Source organism: Bufo bufo, chromosome 9, assembly GCF_905171765.1.
Source record: "Bufo bufo chromosome 9, aBufBuf1.1, whole genome shotgun sequence".
NCBI lineage: Eukaryota > Metazoa > Chordata > Amphibia > Anura > Bufonidae > Bufo > Bufo bufo.
This window is the reverse complement of record NC_053397.1, coordinates 114,242,638-114,265,053: the sequence shown is the minus strand read 5'-3', so window position 1 is coordinate 114,265,053 and position 22,416 is coordinate 114,242,638. Positions and strand designations below refer to the sequence as shown.

Below are 22,416 nucleotides of genomic sequence, written 5' to 3'. Positions count from 1 at the left end.
GCTGCAGCAGAACACAGGTCCAGTGCAAGGATAACATGCAAGGGAAGATACTCAAGCAAGAGCTACAACCCAAATGAGAAATATAATCCACACCTACAATAGGAGGAGGGGGAATATAAAGGCAGGGAAATCAAACGCAGCTGGGAGGAAGGAAACAGAAAACTCCTCCCAGCTCTAGTAGTGACATCATCACAGGGGTGGAGAAACAGAGCTGTGAGAACGTCCCAAAGCTCTGGTAGTGACAGTATCTTTTTCTTTCTCTCGTTTCGTATTGTCTTGTTTGATAGGTTTGGTGGTTGTCTCTCCTCTGTTGTGCTTGGTGATTGTCCCTCAGTGGGTATTGTGCTATTATCGGGCGTTGTGGATTGTGTTGGTGATGTGGTCTGTGTTCCTGCTCTTGTGATTGCTGTCTGTATCGCAGATTGTAGCTGTGATTTTGGGTGGTTGGTGTTGGGGAACGAGGTGGTCTCTTTCGAGTGTGAGGTCTGTGGTGTGGGGGAGTTTGATCTAAAAAATGGTTCTGTTCCTCCAATATTTCGAATCTGTTACTAGTGGCTATTGGGTATTTGTTTTGTCTTTGGGGAGTGCTACCTTGAGTGTTATCTTCTCTTTCTCTCTGGTTATCCTTTTCCCTATTTGTGGGATTGTTGTTCTGTTTATCTCTCTGTTCTTTTTTTGTTTTTTTGGGGGGTTTGGTATTGTTTCTTATTTTTTTTTATTAATTTTTTACTCCATAATCTCTTGTTCTGCCTTATCAAGGTTATTATAAAGTTTCTGTTGCCAAGTATTATAGTCATCATTTTTTGAAAATTTTTTCATTTTGGTTTTAATTTCATGTAGTTGTGCTGTGATTTCTTTCAATATAATAGATCTCATTTTTATAATTAAGAGCATAAGTGACAGGGATTGTTCGTGTAGTAATGTATTCCATTCCTTATAAATCCTGGGCAGGTGTTTTTGTCAATTGTAAACCTTTCAGTACTTTTTTGTGTTCAGTGTATTGTTTTAATGATTTAATTTCCCATCGTTGTTTAAGTTGTCTCACTAATAGATATTCCGTTTTTTTAAATAAATCTATCATATCTAGTTCTTGGTCTTCTGTGTTTGTTGTTTCAAAAGTGTATGTTTCCGCTTTTATGCATTTATTTTCGGCGTGGTCCCAAATATTCATTTTGGTTGAGCAGTGAGCTGGCGTCTGGTGGGTGATAAGTGAATGAAAAGGTGAATGTGATAGACGGCTCTACTGTTCAAGCAAATGATAGAGGTGCAGAAACTGCTAAATCTGACTCACCCAGTCAGGATAGTGGAATAAGAAGTAAAGAGATAAGCAGGGACACTCATATATGGGTAGAATCTGATCTAATTTATTTATAGGAATAATATAGATAGTGCTAATTAAGAGATGAATAAAATCAATAGTTTAAAGTATAATTCAATAAAATATTCCTTGGAGTAAAAAATAAAAATAAAAATTGAGAATAAAAATAAAAATATAAATGTATATATAATAGCCACTTATGGTAAAAAATTGTAATAATGGGTAAATGTAGTCAAGTAGTTTTCAGACTTCCACAGGAGTCATGATGTAGTTTTGCCATCTTTTTGCCCAAATCCTGATAATCCGTTAGAGTAAAAATTCCACTTTCTTGATGTAAGGAGATGCTTTTTAAATTACTTAGATTCCAAGGCATCATGGAGAGTAGATGAGAATCTTTTGCTACAATTTTGGGATAAATTCAAGGGTCACAAGGCTCCTACTAGTGCCATTGCTAGATGGGCAAAAAAGACTATTTCCCTTGCCTATTCATCTTTAAACCTATCTCCCCCAACTGGCAACTAACTATATTTTCGTGGGGGCAGCGGTGGCAGGACAGTCACAGGGAGATGAGCGCTTCCATTGTGGAAGCGCTCATCTCCATAGTCATCTGTATCGCCGTCCTCAGGACAGCGATACAGATGTCTGTGCAGCAGGGCAGGGGAGGGAGAGGTGTGTCCCTTCCCCTTCCTCTGATAGGCTGAAGGCACTAGACCGGCAGCCTATCAGAGGCCGATGCAGGCGGCGGAATGATGTCATCGTGCCGCCTGGGCCGTACACAGGCCGGAAGAGGCCTGCATCGCATCGCTGACATGGAGGTAAGTATAACAGTTTTTTTTTTTTTGTGTACAATACTGGTGGCTACTGGCACATGATGGGGGGCTCTGGCTACTGGCACATGATCGGGGGGGCTATGGCTACTGGTACATGATAGGGGGCCTATGGCTACTGGCACATGATGGGGGGCCTCTGTCTACTGGCACATGATAGGGGGGGCTCTGGCTACTGGCACATGATAGGGGGCTCTGGCTACTGGCACATGATATGGGTGGGGCCTCTGTCTACTGGCACATGATGGGGGGAGAGAAGAACTATGGGGTCATCTACAGGGGGCACTGAGAAGGGGTATTTTATACTTATAAATTATGTGGGACACTGAGGGCATCTACTGGGGCACTATATATGGGGCATTTTATATTGGTACATTATGGGGGGCATGAGGGGGGAGAGGAGCACTCTGGGGGCATTTACTGGAGCACTATATAGGGGTATTTTATGCTGGCACATTATGGGGGCACTATGGGGACATTAGCTCAACTGGGGGCATTACAAGGGGGTATTTTTGCACTGTCACATTATAAGGATAATTATTTCTACTAGGGGGGCATTATGGTGGGCTTTATTACTCCCCCCATGGTATGACCCCCTAGTAGCAGCACCAGCCTCTCCCTGCTCTGCTATCCCTCTGCCCATTCTCCAAATCCTTATTAGGAAATCTTTCTCATTAGGATAAAACGCAACATCAGCTCCACCGAACCCCCGGCCAAAGTGTTGAAGTGGTGTCTGAGATCCCCAAGGGTCAAGCCAAGTAACTGTAAGTTTTCATATGAAATATGTTTATGTTATAAACATATAGCATAGACTGTGCCCCACAATATACAGTTTCTTCTGTAAAAGTCATCAAGTGTCATGGGGGGCCTTATTGTTTTTCGCCCCAGGGCCCCATTTCACCTAGAACCGGCCTTGTTTGGGGCACATTCAACTAGAACAGTTGCGGCCTCTTGGGCAGAGAAGGCGGATGCTTCTCTGGCCAAAATTTGCAGAGCGCCTTGTTCGGGTCTGTACCAAACATTACGGTGTTCGGATACCCAGACCCGAACACACACTTTGGCGCCAAATTCTGTGTTCATGTTGGTTGTTCAGAGGTAAAATAGAGTTTGTTGAAGCGCTGCAGCGCAGCCAATCAACAAGTGTTTAAGCTGTGGACACTTGGAAGCCATCACAGTCATGCCTAGTATTGGCATGGCTGTGATTGACCGATGCACAATGTAACCCTGCATGCATAATTGACTCATCACGTTGCCATTCTGCTCTGACTAGTGTAGAGACAGGATGCTGCTGCAATGAGGGATAGTGTTAGGCTTTTATTATTTTAGATAACTCTGTGGGTGACCTGTAGGCATTTACCTATCCTTTAGTTGAACCTGATGGACTTATGTCTTTTTTCAACCTTATCAACTATGTATGTGCAATCCAACACCTCTGCACCAGTGACACATAAATAGTCTGTGGGTGACAGGAAGGCATTTTTGTTCAGTGCAATCCTACTCCTTTGCACCAGTGACAGGTAAACCCAATAGTAAATCAGTCTGTTAATTGTGTTAGTGACACATATTTGTTTTTTTGGGTGCAAAACCCTTTACTTGCTACTGTCACATAGAAATCCAATAGTTAATCAGTCTGTTAACCCCTTAAGGACTCAGCCCTATTTCACCTTAAGGACTTGGCCATTTTTTGCAAATCTGACCAGTGTCACTTTAAGTGCTGAGGCCATTCTGAGTTTTTTTTTTTGTCACATATTGTACTTCATGACACTGGTAAAATGAAGTAAAAAAAAAATCATTTTTATTTATAAAAAAATACCAAATTTACCAAATTTTTTTAAAAAATTGCAAATTTCCAAGTTTCAATTTCTCTACTTCTATAATACATAGTAATACCTCCAAAAATAGTTATTACTTTACATTCCCCATATGTCTGCTTCATGTTTGGATCATTTTGGGAATGATATTTAATTTTTTGGGGATGTTACAAGGCTTAGAAGTTTAGAAGCAAATCTTGAATTTTTTCAGAAATTTTCAAAAACCCAATTTTTAGGGACCAGTTCAGGTCTGAAGTCACTTTGCGAGGCTTACATAAAAGAAACCACCCAAAAATGACCCCATTCTATAAACTACACCCCTCAAGGTATTCAAAACTGATTTTACAAACTTTGTTAACCCTTTAGGTGTTCCACAAGAATTAATGGAAAATAGAGAAACAATTTCAAAATTTCACTTTTTTGGCAGATTTTCCATTTTAATAATTTTTTTCCAGTTACAAAGCAAGGGTTAACAGCCAAACCAAACTCAATATTTATGGCCCTGATTCTGTAGTTTACAGAAACACCCCAGGCACACGACAGAGCGCAGAAGGAAAGGAATGCCATACGGTTTTTGGAAGGCAGGTTTTGCTGGACTGTTTTTTTTGACACCATGTCCCATTTGAAGCCCACCTGATGCACCCATAGAGTAGAAACTCCATAAAAGTGACCCTATCTAAGAAACTCCACCACTCAAGGTATTTAAAACTGATTTTACAAGCGTTAACCCTTTCCATTTTAATAATTTTTTTCCAGTTACAAAGCAAGGGTTAACAGCCAAACCAAACTCAATATTTATGGCCCTGATTCGGTAGTTTAGCACACGGCTGGGCGCAGAAGGAAAGGAATGCCATACGGTTTTTGGAAGGCAGATTTTGCTGGACTGTTTTTTTGACACCATGTCCCATTTGAAGCCCCCCTGATGCACCCCTAGAGTAGAAACTCAAAAAAAGTGACCCCATTTTAGAAACTACAGGATAGGGTGGCAGTTTTGTTGGTACTAGTTTAGGGTACATATGATTTTTGGTTGCTCTATATTACACTTTTTGTGAGGCAAGATAACAAGAAATAGCTGTTTTGGCACCGTTTTTATTTTTTGTTATTTACAACATTCATCTGACAGGTTAGATCATGTGATATTTTTATAGACCAGGTTGTCACGGATGCGGTGATACCTAATATGTATACTTTTTTTATTTATGTTTTACACAATGATTTCTTTTTTTAAGCAAAAAAAATCATGTTTTAGTGTTTCCATAGACTGAGAGCCATAATTTTTTCAGTTTTTGGGCGATTACCTTGGGTAGGGTATGATTTTTGCGGGATGAGATGACGGTTTTATTTGCACTATTTTGGGGTGCGTGTGACTTTTTGATCGCTTGCTATTACACTTTTTGTGATGTAAGGTGACAAAAAATTGTTTATTTAGCACAGTTTTTATTTTAAATTTTTTACGGTGTTCATCTGAGGGGTTAGGTCATGTGATATGTTTATAGAGCCGGTCGATACGGACGCGGTGATACCTAATATGTATACTTTTTTTTAATTTATGTAAGTTTTACACAATAACAGCTTTTTTAAAACAAAAAAAATGATGTTTTAGCGTCTCCATATTCTGAGCCATAGTTTTTGATTTTTATATTTTTTGGAGGGGAAAACTTAATTTTTTCAATTTTTTTTCACTTTATTTTTTGTCCCACTTTGGGACTTGAACTTTTGGGGGTCTAATCCTTTACAATGCATTCCAATACTTCTGTATTGGAATGTATTGGCTGTATGAGTAATACTGTGTGTATTACTGATACAGCTTACGGCCTGTGAGATCCAGGGGGCTGGATTTCACAGGCTCGTCACCGGAAGGCAGCGCGATTCCTTCCTTAGGCATCACGCTGCCTTCCATGTCATCGGGTCCCCCCTACAGCTGCTTGTGGACCCAATGGCACCGCCACATGCCGCCGCAAACTGCAGGTAAAGCCGCAAACCACAGGTCTGAATTGACGCCGACACGGGGGCGTCACAGGCATTTAGCCAAGGTGCCTGCTCAATGATCACCGGGCAGCGGTGATCGGAAATACACATGACGTACCGGTACATCATGGGTTCTTAAGGACTCGGGAACCATGCCGTACCGGTACGTCATGGGTCCTTAAGGGGTTAATTGTGTCAGTGACATATATCTGTTTTTTTTGGGTGCAAAACCTTTTACTTGCTACCGTCACAGAGAAATCCAATAGTGAATCAGTCTGTTAATTGTGTCGGTGAGACATACCTATTTTTTTGGGTGCAAAAGACCTCCTTTGCATCCGTGACAAGGAAATACAATCGTTAAAGTAATGTACATAAGGGGTTCGGACCGCGCGTATCATAAATATACAGTATAAAACAGGTTATTTTCTCTTTCTCCCTTCAAAAAGGTACCGAGGTCTGCAGATCTCCTATTGGTAGATATCCTGCAACTTATAAAAGAATACAATAGGGTAGATCCGTATGGTTGTGCTGCCCTGTAATGCACAGATTGTACTTACACGGCACTCCACCAATAACAAGAGTATTACTGATATCCTCCGCAACAACTTGGTTCTCCGCAGTGAAGATCCACGCTCACACGCTGGTGCACAGGGCTCAACCACGGACTTAATTACAGCATACACCAGGTGGGTCTGCTGGTGTTCCCAACTTCTTTTCGTTTAGAATTTTCTGTGGCTACAAGTTGCTCCCACCATAGTGAAGCTCCGATAACTATTTTAAAAGGTTTATTTAGTACATACTTACAAACATGCACTTTAAAATCGCATTAAAAATCCCAGCGTCTTTCTCCTTGCATTACAGGGCAGCACAACCATACGGATCTACCCTATTGTATTCTTTTATAAGTTGCAGGATATCCACCAATAGGAGATCTGCAAACCTCGGTACCTTTTTGAAGGGAGAAAGAGAAAATAACCTGTTTTATACCGTATATTTATGATACGCGCGGTCCGAACCCCTTATGTACATTCCTTGAAAGTGTAATCGACCCCGCAACACTCCTCGGACCTGCAGCATTTTTTTGCGGACTGGCGATTAAGTATATATTTTATTACAATCGTTAAAGTGTCTCTTAATTCTATGGGTGACATAATCCCATTTTTTGTGGTGAGATACAGCTCCTTTGCATGCGGGTGACCATAGGAAAATGAGGAGAGCATCAAATAAGGTATATGACCATGGTTGTGGTGCTGCTGGTGTTGGAGGAGCTCGTGCTGCAGGGAGAGGATGTTGATCTGTGCCAGCTACGCGCCCAAATGAAACACCTTCCTCTGGTGCACGCAGGCGACAGGACGTTCTATCTCATTTAGTAAGCCTGACTATCGCTCTAAGAATGATCAGACCAGAAAAAAAAAGTAGAGGCGGTAGTAGATTGGATGGCTGAGAGTGCCTCCAGTTCCTGCACATTGTCTTCCACCTGGTATACTGCTAAAAGCGCAGAGCTGGCACCAGTGGCCCATGGGCATCAGTCTTCCACTGCAACCCATTGCACATCAGCCAAGCAGTCTGAGCCCCAAGTCATGCAGCAGTCACTTATGATTTTTGATGATTCTGCTGGTGGGGTTTTCATGGGCCATCCACCATGCCCTGTCCCAAAAGTAATTGGGGTAGAAGAAGATAGGAGGACTGGAGGGCAGTGGGTGTGAGTAACCCCTTAAATCTTCCTGTTTCTGGAAACCCGTTACGAGCGCCAATAGTAATTAGTCGGTAGGAAGGTATTTTGGTATGGTGTATGTTTTGTTATAAAATACCAATAAACAACAATATACTACACTGGGTCTCGGGTATCTAAGAGACTGTTAGCTGTAGTATCATACAAGCCAATGTGTAGTCAATGAAAGTGGAAACATACGGGTAAAATACGTATGAAAAGATACATGTATCACAAAAATACTAAAGTATTGTATAATTCTTACTCACGTCACGAGTTTACCAGGATAAGCATAATACACCTGTAAATAACCCCCCCCCCCCCCCCCCCCCCAGCCTGGATCGCTTCTAGGATTTTACAAGAAGAAGGCAGCCAAACACACGGGTGCTTCTGTTTACTTATTAGGGTAGATATCTGGCTCAACGCATTTCGGGACAGGCACGTCCCTTCATTTACTCCTAAGAAGTATACGATACTTTAGTATTTTCATGATACATGTATCTTTTTATACATATTTTACCCATATGTTTCCACTTCTTCGCTCTATTCATTGACTACACATTGGCTTGTATAATTTGGCCAAGGGGAAAAATTATCAAATATCGCAAATGGCATATAATATCAACAAAGGCTATATTAGTAAATGACATATAGTCATCTTACATGCAAGTAACCAAAAAGCGACCAACTCCTTTAACTTAGGAACACTATTGATGCTACTTACCATCTGAAGTGAAGTCTGAGATGCTGCTGGATTTCACTACAAGACTAGAAGCCATAAACTTATAATCAAATTCCTCTTAATCAAATTCCTCTACTCATGTTGCATCAGCTGCTGCCATATGGTCTGCCCTGTGATCCTAATTAAGTAATTATGAACATGATATGATTATATCATATCATAGATTAAAGCACCAGATATCCATGAAGTGCAGCTGCTTTACTTTATAAATAGCTTGATCCCTTAAATCTATTTTTATTTTTTTAGTTCTGGTATTATGGCAATGGCACATTTGCAGAGAAACAAAATTGTGACTTGTGAGCACAAATATTTGCATTTCATTTAAACACTTAGGGGTTGTTACTCACGCCAACAAATTTCCTTAGAAATTCTCGAGATGAGTTGATGTCTGTGTTGGAGAGGTCAGAAAAGTCACCCATCATCCCTTCTTCTGTTGCTGGAACATCTCTGTAGAAATTCCTTGCTCTAGCGTAAAACTGCATCTCTCCATCGATCACTTCACTAGTTAGGGCAAACAGTTTTACTGCAAAATAAGACAAAATATACCATTGTGAAAAAGATTTTATTACTGCAAAGTTCAGGGGCACTCAAGAGATACAGACAGTAATGCATTATCTGTCCTGTCTTGCTGGGAACATTTCTTTGGTAGATTCCAAACACTAATGAAACTTGGCAGTGTACGTTAGTGTTTAGGATCTATTAAAGAAATGTTCCCAGCAACAGCAAAAATATGCATGTAACAATCTATACTTCCTAAAATTTATCAACAATGTTTCAGAATGATTTTTATCTCTACAGCACCAATAAGTAATGTTACCAAGAACGATAGCACCAGAGTTATATCTTCAATTGAGGCAGACCATGTGATTGGTATAGGGCCCGGGGAGAGAAGGGGGGCCTGTGTAAGAAATACGATTATCGACAATATTAATATTAAATAACATAATATTAAGAAATACAAATATTCCTACATATGTTCTAGGGAACAGTCAGCAAAGAAAGCACACCAACAAAAGTGTATATTGTAAAAAGAAAATATATAATATACAAAGTCAATTGTGCAGCATTAATATTGATGACACAAATAAACCAATTATTATAACATAAAAGAAAACCACTTTAAGCAATAAAACTGATATTTAACAAACCATAACACACCTATATATCTATGACAGAAACACCATTAAATCACAACACTATTTCACAGATTCCAGGCCTAAAGAATCCTGGACATAAATCACAAAAGCAAAACTAGTTAACAAAACAATATTAGACAGCCTAATAACAATGCATAATAACCATTCATTCATGTAGAATCATTGATTATAGCTACCAGAATAAGGTTCCTTTTGCCAACCCTGCTCACAGGCCACCTCCTTCCCAGGAACGGTCCCAGGAACTGTCCTCATGCCAAATTCTTCCCATGTTGGAACTCACTCACCCCTTCCCTTTATTATTGATGGCTAAACTTTCAAGTTAAGGAGGTGGCACGCGTCAATTAAAGAATAATTTTTGAAATTTAATTCTCTGTCACCTATGCAGAGCAGGGGTTTGTATAGGGCAAAATTGGCAAACTGTCACCTGACAATGTAACAGACGATTTTTTGAAATTTATGTCCCTGGTCACCTATGCAGAGCAGGGGTTTAATCACAGCAAAAATTGTCAAATGTCACCCAAGAATGTAACAGACAAATTAGTGAAATGTTTTTACCTGTCTACTAGGTAGAGCAGGGTTATATCACAGGCAATAATTGGTGAATTTCACCCGAATATGTAACAGACAAATTAGTGATTTTATTTTACCTGTCTACTAGATAATGCAGGGGTATATCACAGCCAAAAATTGGTTAATTTCACCTGAATATGTAACAGACAAATTAATGATTTTTTTTTATCTGTCTACTAGGTATAGCAGTGGTATTTCACAGCCAAAAATTGGTGAATTTCATCCGAAAATGCCAAGTGTCCACTCCCCATAGGTCATGATCCTGCCCTACACCTGTGTACAAGGCTTTGGTAGATGATTAGTCAATTAGACCAATGCCGGCCCCCTAATCTGCTTTGAACTTGCGGCCAGGTGCCATTCCCTTCGCTGGTCGGCGAAGCGCATAAAAAGCGTGTACGCGCGACCGCATATCCCCTTGCAAACCTGTTTTAAAACATAAATGCGGATGCACGACAGGCTCTGCGAGAGTGCGCGAGCGCATCGACATGGACACCGGAATGGAATCCGCAATAGGCACCGGAGATAAGCTCAGCCGCAGCGTACTTCCACTAGCCCGGACAAGCTGTCCCCGAAAGCCATGCGGTCTTCCCCTCTGGCGCACATTTGAGCACAGCCCCGCGCCGGTTCGCAAAGGGGTCGGAGCTGTTGTATCAATGGAGACACGCGTAACCTGTCCCGCAGCTCCACAAGGGCCCTTTTTGGTTACACCGGAGTGCGAGACAGGTGAGGATCTTACATTACCCCCCCTCGAGGAGGCGACTCAGAAGACTCCAAGCGAGCTTTACCCGGATGATCCCAGTGGAAGGCTGCCACCAACTCATCCGTATGCACCTGACGAGCAGGTACCCAACATCCCTCCTCTGGACCAAAACCCTTCCAGTCTACCAAGTATTGGAGAGACGTCTGGATAAAACGAGAGTCCAAAATCCTGTTCACCTCGAACTCTGACACCCCTTGGATCTCCGACGGGGGTGGAGTCTGAATGAAGGGGGTGGAGTCGGCCGCTGACTTGAGAAGTGATACATGAAAGGTGTTCACTCCTCGAATCGACGGTGGAAGAGCAACCTTGTACGTAACCTGGTTGATCTTTTGCCTTAGCGGATATGGACCAATGAATCAAGGACCCAACTTGAAAGATGGCTGACACAGCGGAATGTTCCGGGTGGAGACCCACACCTGATCTCCCACCTTAAACTTTTGCTCTACAGTGCAATGACGATCAGCAAATTTGCGCCACCGCACTGCGGAGATTCCGCTGAACCGACGACCAAATAGGACGTCTATCCTCGAACCATTGATCCACCACCAGTGAATCAGTGGAGGGCCTGGCCAGAGAAGAGAGCCTTGGATCCCTGCCCCCCACGCACCTGAATGGAGACATCTTAGTGGAAGCATGCTCAGAGTTGTTATAAGCCACCTCCGCGAAGGGTAGATGCGCGGCCCATTCCTCCAGGCAGTCTGACACGAAGCACCAGAGATATTGCTCCAGGGTCTGGTTAGTCCTTTCCGTCTGACTGTTGGTCTCTGGGTGAAAACCGGAAGAGAAAGACAAATTTATACCCAACCGGGAGAAGAAGAAATGCCAGAACTGAGAGATGAATTGAACACCTGTATCTGAAACAATATCATCCGGCGCTCCGTGTAATCGAAAGACATGATTCAAAAACAGATCTGCCAATTCTCTGGCCGAGGGCAATCCGGGAAGTGGGATAAAATGGGCCATTTTACTAAAACAGTCCACCACTACACAGATTACCGTACTTTCAGAGGACCTTGGCAAATCTGTGATGAAGTCCATGGAGATGTGAGTCCATGGAGCCTAAAGAATGGGCAATGGGAGCAAAGTACCAGAAGGGGCGGACCGAGACGGTTTACATCGAGCACACACACTACATGCCTGGATGTGGGCCTTAACATCCACGGACATACTGGGCCACCAAACATAATGTTTAACAAGGGCAAGTGTTTTCTTAACACCCAGATGCCCTGCAGACTTGGAGTCATGAAGCTGTTGAATAACCTTTAACCGAAGGTTAACTGGTACAAACCATCGCCCCTCGGGCTTGTTAGGCAGACTCTCTGCCTGTGAAGGCTCGAGAAGAGAGGACAAGTCCTCCATTAACTCTGTGGTCCCTAGGGAGGCCAGAAAACATTTAGTGGGAAGAATAGTCTCTGGCTTAGAGCTCAGGATGGAAGCGGCCTCAGGGAAGCAGCGGGACAGAGCATCTGCCTTCACATTTTTAGAACCTGGCTTATACGTGAGACGAAAATTGAAGCGGGTAAAAAACAATGCCCACCGAGCTTGTTGGGAGTTGAGTCTCTTGGCAGTCTCTAGGTACACAAAATTTTTGTGGTCAGTGTAAACCGTAATGGGATGTTCCGCACCCTCTAGCCAATGTCCCCACTCTTGAAAAGCCAATTTTACTCCCAGAAGCTCTCTATTGCCGATGTCATAATTTCACTCGGCTGGAGAGAGCTTCCAAGAGAGTACATCCCAGCACAGGGATGTACTCAGGGACCCCAGAATACTGTGAAAGAACTGCCCCAACACCAATCTCGGAGGTGTCGACCTCGAGGACAAAAGGTCGGGAAGTGTCTGGATGAGTAAGGATTGGTGCAGTGCAAAAGGCCTGCTTTAGCGTTTCAAAGGCTCTGTCTGCCTCTCTCGTCCACTTTTAAGGATTAGCTCCCTTCTTAGTGAGGTTAATGAGAGGTACCACTATCGCAGAGAAATTCTTAATAAACTTGTGGTAGAAGTTGGCAAAGCCTAAGAAACGCTGCAGTGCCTTCAGATCCTTAGGCCGAGGCCGATCCAAGACAGCAGAAAGTTTGGATGGATCCATAGCCAGTCCTCTTTCTGAGATAATGTACTCCAGAAAAGGCAATTCCGTTACCTCAAACAGACACTTCTCTAGTTTGGCAAAGAGGCGGTTCTCCCTCAGTTTCTGGAAAACCTGACACAGGTGTCTCCGATGAGACACCAGATCCGACGAGTAGATTAGTATGTCGTCTAAATAGACAACAAATCTACCTAAGAAATCCCTGAGGACATCATTGATGAACTCCTGGAAGACCGCAGGAGCATTACAGAGACCAAAAGGCATAACGAGATACTCTTAATGCCCGTCCCTGGTGTTAAATACGGTCTTCCATTCATCACCTTCTCTGACGCCTACCAAGTTAGATGCACCCCTCAAATCGAGTTTGGTGAAGATCCGGGCCCCTGCCACCTGAAAAAACGAATCGTCAATCAGAGGCAGAGGGTAACGGTTCTTCATCATGATCTGATTGAGGGCGCGATGCAGGGTCTCAAGCCTCCATCCTTCTTCTCCACGAAGAAGAACCCGGCTCCAGTGGGGGAAGTGGATGAAGGAATGAAACCCTTCTCGAGATTCTCTTTAAAATAATCACGCTGGGCCTGAATCTCAGGCGCAGTGAGATTATATAGATGTCCCCGGGTGGCATGGTACCTGGCAACAGATCTATGGGACAATCATATGACCTATGGGGAGGTAACACTTCAGCCCCCTGTGGACTGAACACGTCCTGGAAGTGATGATAATGCTGAGGTAATGTACTTAATACTTCCGTGGAGGCTAGTGGCAACTCAGGACATATGCACCGAGTGAGGCATTCAGTACTCCACCAGCAAATCTGACCTCAGCGCCAGTCCACTATCGTATTATGTACTCTCAACCAAGGGAGACCCAAAATCACAGGAGTGGATGGCATGGCTAGGACAAAAAGGCTTAAGGTCTCCCGATGATCAGCTCCCACTGTTACCTGCATCCCGGGCGTCATCCACACGGCACGACCATCCTGTAGAGGAGATCCATCAATAGCGGTCACCGACAGGGTGGTCTTTAGTTGGATAAGCGGAATGCCAAATCGATGCCGGAAACGATGGTGGAGGGCTGCGTCGCCCCAGCTGGTGAAAGCTGCCCATCGCCTAAATTCCACAGCGTATTTTTCGGCAGGGCGGCGACCTTGCTGAATATGCTCGAGATGGTTCTCGGCAGTACGGGTACGATCTGGTTCATCGTAGATGACGGCCATGGTCTCAAAGAAAGCTTCGACTGATAAAAAGGGGGCGTGGTCCTGGGGCAAATTAAGCGCCCAACGTTGGGGATCTCAACACAGCAAGGACATTATGATCCCAATCCTCTGTCTGATATTGCCGGAAGCTATCGGCCGCAACTGGAAATATAAAAGACATGAGTCCCTGAAGTTTAGGAATTCCTGTCTATCTCCTGTGAAGGAGTCAGGCAGAGGAATCTTCGGCTCCACTTGGTGTCTTGCGATCATGATGGGTAGCGTGGAGTCTCCTTGGAGCAGCTGCTGAACCTCCCCCATCACATTAGACAGTTGCTCCTGGATTTGAGCTGCAGCGACTGGGTCTCCTCCTCCTGTGCCACATCCTCTTCCATCATCGCCAGAAGCGTTTTTTTCAAGGAGGCATAGAAGTGGGATAGTAACGCTGAGAACGGCGTCATCGGCACTGGCCATGTTGATGGAGTACTCGAAACAGCGCAACAAGGAACACAGGTCTCGCATGGAGGCCCAGTCATTGGTGGTGAAGTGGTGCTGTTCCGCAGAGAGACTCACCCGTGCATGCTGCAGCTGAAACTCCACTATCTCCTGCTACTGCTCGCAAATTCTGGCCAGCATGTGCGAGCACCTTGTGAGCACATCGCATATGAGGCGGTGAGCGGGAAGGCCGAAGTTACGCTGCAGCGCTGACAGGCAAGCAGCAGGGTGAGAACGCTGAAAACGCGCACAGACGGCCCGCACTTTATGCAGCAGCCCTGACATATCGGGATACCGTATTTATCGGCGTATAACACGCACAGGCGTATAACACGCACCTTCATTTTAAGGGAAATTTCAGGGAAAAAAAATAAATTTCAAATTGTACTGCTATGGGGTGGGGGGATCTGTGGATGGAACTGTTATGGGGGGGATCTGTGGATGACACTGCTATATGTCATCCACAGATCCCCCTCATAACAGTGTCCCCCAATACACCGGCCCTCTGATCACCGAAGTATTTATAAACGTGAATCCTTATCCTGTTATTAAGCTGCCCTCTCCCATGTTCCCATGTTCCCCTGTATCCCCACAGCACTTACGATTCACACGCTTCCATAGCAGGCAGGGCGGACGGCACCAGTAACGTCACTCACTGACGTCGTGCGCCTGCTCCGCCTGCTTCATTCATAAAGGGGGCGGAGCAGGCGCTCGACGTCAGTGAGTGACGTTACTGCTGCCGTCCGCTCTGCCTGCTATTGAAGCTTAAGTAAGTGCTATGGGGATACAGGGGGGACATGGGAACATGGGAGAGGGCAGCTTAATAACAGGATAAGGATTCACGTTTATAAATACTTTGGTGAGCGGCGGGGCCCGGTGTAAGAGTACAGTGACTGCACCGGGCCCCGCCCCTAGTTACGGACTCCAGCCCCTCCTCTCTCCCGACTCATACAGCGCAGTCTGTGATGCTGCATCTTTGCCGGGCCACAATGAATATCGGCGTATAACACGCATACATCATTTGCCCCCTATTTTCAGGGGGAAAAAGTGTGTGTTATACGCCGATAAATACGGTAATTGTTAAGGAACCTCTGCACCACCAAATTCAGCACATGTGCCAGGCAAGGGATGTGCGTCAAACCGGCTAGTCCCAGAGCTGCTAGGAGATTTTGCCAATTATCGCACACCACCAGGCCGTGCTTGAGACTCACTGACACAAACACTCATCGGTCTGTTTTTCAAGGCCCATCCACAGCTCCTGCGCGGTGTGGGGTTTGTCCCCCAAACAGATACGTTTTAAAACTGCCTGCTGTCGTTTATCCCTGGCTGTGCTGAAGTTGGTGGTGAAGGTGTTACGCTCACCGGATGAGGAGCTGGTAGAGGATGAGGAAGCGGAGTAGGAGGAGGAGTTATTGATGTTAGGATATACTGTATGTCTTTCATTATCCACCCCCACTCCCCCTTCCCTTTTATTTTTGGTTGGCTATACAGTAACCAATGCATTGCAACCACTGCTCTGACCATATATGACCTTACCTATATTTTACTACCTGCCAGCTTACATCTAGCACATTGTATTAAGGCTGGTTACAGCCTGCATTTGTGGGCGGGGCTGCCGGCTACATATTCCCACGCGACCTCACCTCCAGGACGGTCGCTTCAGGCTGGCTTTCTCCGTTCCGTCCCATCACTTCCGGTTTGCGGCCTCGTCACTTCCGGGTAAGTCTCGGCTCGCCAGGTTGCCTCAGCTGGGGGCAGCGTTCGTCCATCGCCCGGCCGGGCTCGGCCGGTCTTCCTCTTCCCTCCAGCTCCAGGGGAGCCTCCTCTTTACAGGTCTGTTTTTGTCCGCAGCAGGGTTCGGCGGGACCGGCGTCCGCGGCACTTCAGGTGGGGGCGGACTGTTCCGCTCGGCTCCCCCTGCGCCTCAAGGTCTTCAGCGGTTTAGCAGAGCTGGAGAATGTTATCCAAAAAAAAAAAAGGGGGGCCGCACGCCCTGCTCTGCTGCCTTTGTTTCAATTTGTGTTCACCAGCAGGTTCCTCAAATGTAATATGGTTCCCTATCAGCATGTAGACATGTTCCACAATGCTATCCCCATGCGATACTTCAACTGCCATGTCCATGACACCTGTTGTACCCCTTTGTGCACAGGCGTGTGGCTCTGCCGGCTTCCGGACTGGCGCGTGCATGGAGGAGGGCGACATAGCTCTTAGACGGGCCTTCCCTTCTTGGTCGAAATGCTGTTTTCCGGTTGTCTTGTGCCATGTCGGGCTCAGGGTTTTCTTGGAACTCGTTGTCATGTCTGGGTGCTGATAAGTTTTTTCCCCTATGAACAGGACTGCGGTATCAGCGTATCCAGACTTCCCGTTCAGCCAGGTAGCTGCTCATCAAGTTTCTGGGTTCTTCAGGTATCGCGCATATGTTATTTTACTATTTCCACAGTGTCGTTTTTCTCTCATACGCCATAGGTAGTCTACCGGGACCGCCCAGGCTCGCTTTGTCGCTATCTTCCTGGTTCGCCCAGGCTCTTTTTCCTGTCATCCTGGGTCGCCCAGGCTCGTATCATTGCAGTCTTCCTGGTTCGCTCAGGCTCGCCTTGTCGCTGTCTTCATGATTCACCCAGGCTCGCTCTGTCTCTGTCGTCCAGGATCGCCCAGGTTCGCTCTGTCCCTGTCGTCCTGGATCGCCCAGGCTCGCCCTGTCCCTGTCGTCCTGGATTGCCCAGGCTCGCTCTGTCCCTGTCGTCCTGGATCGCCCAGGCTCGCTCTGTCCCTGTCGTCCTGGATCGCCCAGGCTCGCTCTGTCCCTGTCGTCCTGGATCGCCCAGGCTCGCTCTGTTCCTGTCGTCCTGGATCGCCCAGGCTCGCTCTGTTCCTGTCGTCCTGGATCGCCCAGGCTCACTCTGTCGTCCTGGATCACCCAGGCTCGCTCTGTCTCTGTCGTCCTGGATCGCCCAGGCTCGCTCTGTCCCTGTCGTCCTGGATCGTCCAGGCTCGTTCTGTCCCTGTCGTCCTGGATCGCCCAGGCTCGCTCTGTCCCTGTCGTCCTGGATCGTCCAGGCTCGTTCTGTCCCTGTCGTCCTGGATCGCCCAGGCTCGTTCTGTCCCTGTCGTCCTGGATCGCCCAGGCTCACTCTGTCCCTGTCGTCCTTGATTCACCCATTCACGTTCCTTATAGGCCCTCCTGAGCACGTCAGGTCCACCTAGTCAGGCGCCTCTTCAGTTAACTCTTGCTGCTAGGGTAAATTTCCTTCCTGCTGTGCACAGGCATCTGTTCCGGTCTGCTTCCACCTGGATCGCCAGGTCCTTTTTCTCGCCTTCCTTTTCCCTGCATCGCTTGGGTCACCTTTTGGTCACGGCACGTTCCTATTCTAGAATTTTTTCACCCGACTCACCCAGGTCCTTCCAGCAGGCACCAGAGGCGTTCAGTTCCTCTTGTCGCCTGTTCACCCGCCCTCGGCACTTTCCGGCCTTTTCCCAGCACTCCGTATTTTCGGCCTTGGTTCCTCTCTTGTTTATTGTCCTCTCCAATCTTTGCTCCCCACCTTGGTCCTCCTTTTCTTTTCTTCCTTCTCTCGTCAGCTCTCCTAAAGCGGTGTTTATTCGTGCCTGTCTTTGCTTATGTCCACAGGTAATTTTTCCCCGTACTCTCTCCAGTACCCTCCTGTAGCAAGTTCCAGTTCTGCGCGATTCGGGTAGGATCACGTTTCCTTCACGCCTCTCTCCTCATTTCATGCCGGTCCTTTGTTCTATTAAAAATATATTATTTTTTTTCTCTCCCCTTTTTCTTCTGTTTGTTTTTGACTTTTCTTTAACAGGTTCAAGATGTCTTAACCATCTGATATTGAGGACTCCTTCTCGGGTCCCGGCTCATCAGTTTCAGGGCATGCTGGGAGCCCATCACTCAGGCGTTGGACTGTCCCTAAACTCATCGCTGAGCTGAATAAAAAGGGTATTCCCCATCCAGCTTCGGCCCGAAAGGCGGAGCTCTATCGCCTCCTGAGGACAGAGCCAGGGAGCGGCAATTCACAGTCCTCCCTCTCATCCATCCAGCTGTCGCTGAACCAGCTGCAAGCCACCATCAGCGGCCTCGTCGGTTCTTTGGCGGACGTCCAATCCAGAGTCGCAGAGCTGGAGTCACGTGGCCCAGAGGATCCCCCATCCGCAATCACGGCGATCGTTCCCTCGTCCTCCCAAGAGCCAGTGTTGGGTACGCTCAGCGCTGGTCCTGTTGTGGCCCCAGCCCACTTTGTCCCTGAGGCTATCAAGAAGGACATTTTAGCTGGGAAGGACATCAAATTGGCGTCCATCCTGATAGCTTCCCAAGATGTGGCCGAAAATAGAGTCATCAATTGCGGGGAGGTTGCAGTACTACTCAGGGCCAAGCTTTCTATTCCGGAGTTTGTGCTGGCATTTAGCCTTTATCGCGATGTGGTCTGCTCAGCCCTTCCGCTCAGGCGGGAGGAACTGGATACATATCTTTACCATCTGACGGATCTGGGATACAAATATGGCGGCTTCAACTTTTACGATTATCGTCGTTCGTTTCCCGCCAAGGCTTAGTCCAGTTTCAGTTTGTTACCAACTGGGCTATTTTAGACATGGAGCTCTTTTTCCGACACTTTGCCGGGCTGAGAGCTCCCACCTGCACGACATGCCAGTCCATCTCGCACACGGCCGACTGGTGCCCCTTGCTGGCCACTCCGGGTCTCGACCGGGCCCTTCCGGGTCCTTCTGGCCAAAGAAGCCAGCCGTCCGTGGACAAGTTGGGCAGGCCCATCGTGTTCCTAGGGCAGAGCCAAGTGTGTAACAATTTTAATGCAGGCAGGTGCGGTTTCGGCAGCTGCAGAGCCTTACACGTCTGCTCCCTGTGCTTTAGGGCTCACCCCCGTTCTTCCTGTCCTAAGAAATCCTCAAAGTCGTGACTAGCCGACATCAACATCGACTTGCTGGCTGTCCTCTTACAGGAACACCCCGATCAGCATTTGGTCCAGTTCCTCCTTTCAGGATTCAGGAGGGGTTTTCACACTGGGTTGATTGCCCTCCCTCTTGAGTCCTGGAAGGGGAGAAACCCGCAGTCGGCCATGCGCGATCCGGGCGCAGTCGACAGTCTGTTGTTGGCGGAGGTCCAGAAAGGGTTCCTGCTGGGCCCATTTGACGCAATCCCTTTTGATACCTGGAGGATTAGCCCGATTGGGTTAGTCTCCAAGCAATCCTCAAATAAAAAAAGGTTAATTTACGACCTGTCTGCGCCCCATATGTCCTCCCCACCCAGTTTGAATTCCCTGATTCCGTCAGAAGAGTTCACCATGTCCTATTCCACCATAGGGGAAGCGATCAAATTCATTTTGCAGTTAGGAAGAGGGGCCCTACTTGCTAAAGCAGATATAGCGGACGCCTTTAAGCTGCTTCCCATTGCACCTCATCTCTGGGGATTTTATGGCATCAAGTGGGGTCATAAGTATTATTTTGCCAATAGACTCACCTTTGGCTCCAAGAGCAGCCCTTGGTTATTTGACCAGTTCGCGGGCGCCCTGCACTGGATCTTGGGTCACCACGGGGGTTTGGATATGGTCATTCACTATCTCGACGACTACTTAATCGTCCAAGACCCCCGGGGTGAAGCCTCCGGGCTGGACGTCCTCCTCCAGCTGTTTTCCAGTCTCCAGGTTCCAGTCGCTACTTCCAAGACTGAGGGCCCTAGCACGAGGGTCACCTTCCTGGGCATCGTGTTAGATTCCGCCTCCATGGAAGCAAGTCTGCCGGAGGCGAAATTGTCTAGGATCAGGTCTGCAGTCTCCACCGCGGCTTCCTCCTGGGTTCTTACCAAACTGGAGTTGCAGTCTCTCCTGGGTTCCCTTAATTTCGCCTCCCGGATCATGCCCCAGGGGAGATCCTTCGTGTCTAGGCTCCTCTCTCTTCTCCCCTCGGCACAGGACCAGGATTCCGTCGTCCATCTTGACAACCAAGCGGTTGCGGATCTCCTCATGTGCCACTCCTTCCTGACTTCCTGGAACGGCATTTCCCTTTTTGTGCCCTCTCTGGATGCCTTTTCCCCAAGGATCCAGTCCGACGCCGCCGCCTCTCGCGGGTTCGCGGCCATTTTTCACCCACACTGGCTGGTTGGCAATTGGCCGGCGGAATTCTCCCTCGATGGCGAGTCCCTCAAATCTTCCCCTCTCCTGGAACTATACCCGCTGGTGGCGGCCGCCCAGGTCTGGGGCCCCCTCTGGGCCAACAAACCCGTAGCTTTCATTAGGGATAGCCTAATCCTGGTAGAGGTTCTCTCCAAAGGCAGGGCCAAATCACCAAGGATCATGTCCCTCCTCCGCAGGTTGGTTTGGCTTTCCCTACGGCACAACTTTGATATATTCCCTTCCCACATCGCGGGGGCTGAGAATGTGGCAGCGGACGCCTTGTCCCGTTTTAACTACACCATCTTCTTCCAGGCAATTCCAGACGCAGATCCGGTGGGCACGCCCGTTCCCCCCCTGGACCTCCTGACCATGGACTAGGACAGCTGGTGGCATCCGCAAAGAAGTTGGTCCAGGGATCCTTAGCTAAGAACACCGCCAGGAACTATCTCACGGGCTACGAGGCGTTCCGGCGCTTCATGCTCAGCCACCCGTAGAACGGCCAGGACAATGTGACCTTTGTCATGGCATTCATCGCCCACTGCCATCTCCACCTACACCTCACTTCCAACTCCATCAAGGGGTATCTAGCGGGTGTCCAGCACTGCAGACTGCTTGCCGATCCCTCCTGCCAATCAATCTTGGCCAACCAGGCTGTGAAGGCAACCCTTAGGGGCATACAAAAAAACAGCCCAAGCCCAGTAGCGCGGAGACAGACGGTTTCTGGGGAGTTATTTCAAAGTCTGTCACTAGCCCTAGACGGTTCTCCCTTTGGGCACCCAGCAAGCCTTGTCATCAAGGCTGCAATATATCTCGGGTTTTATGGCTTCCTAAGGCCAGGGGAATTTACTTCTAGTGCCTTGACACGCTCCACCCTCCTTAAACGCCATGTCGTCTGTCAAGGTGACCAGTTTTCCTTATTTCTCCCTTCTTCCAAGACTAGTCAATCAGGTCCTCCCGTCGAGATTAGGTTCTTTCCCACATCAAACTCCTGGTGCCCCGTCAAGGTACTGGGGGCCCTTGCCGAGTTTCTCCTTCCTCTAGCACCGGAGGATCCGCTACTTCCCCTCCAGGGCAGACCTCTCACCGCGTCCCAGTTCATGTCCCATGTTCGCGCATTAGCGACAGGGCTAGGGCATAACCCAGACACGATTTCAGGGCATTCTTTCCGCATAGGAGCCGCCTCCGCGGCTTCTAAACACCGGGTTCCCGCGCATGTTATCCGCAAGATGGGGCGCTGGCGATCTTCATGCTTTGCCAGGTATATACCCAACCCGCAGGTCGAGATTGCCAGGGCTTTTGGTTCATTGGCTTTGTAAGTTTTCCCGTTTATTCAATAAACATTTTTCACTCCTAACGCGTTGGTAATCTTCTTGCCCACATATTCAGGCCTACCCCGCTCTGGCTCCGGGCACAGTTCAGCCATATAGATCTTGGAGGGTGGTAGGCTCCCCCCCCCAACTCCAAGCTGACGTACACCTCAGCCCCTACCACAAGTATTAAGGCTGGATACAGCCTGCATTTGTGGGCGGGGCTGCCGGCTACATATTCCCACGCGACCTCACCTCCAGGACGGTCGCTTCAGGCCCCACCCTCCCGTCCCCTTCTTTCTTTCATTCCACTCTCTTGGGTGGCCCACATATTCAGGCCTACC

General features: G+C 47.3%; 1 protein-coding gene across 1 annotated transcript in view; it reads right to left on the bottom strand.

Moving 5' to 3' along the window:
• The window catches only part of METTL11B (methyltransferase like 11B), a 331,396-nt gene that overhangs the window by 208,364 nt on the left and 100,616 nt on the right, over positions 1-22,416 (bottom strand). Inside the window, exon 2 of the mRNA XM_040408335.1 lies at positions 8,725-8,900. Coding sequence (XP_040264269.1) covers positions 8,725-8,900 — 176 coding nt within the window. The remainder of the gene's footprint in view (positions 1-8,724; positions 8,901-22,416) is intronic.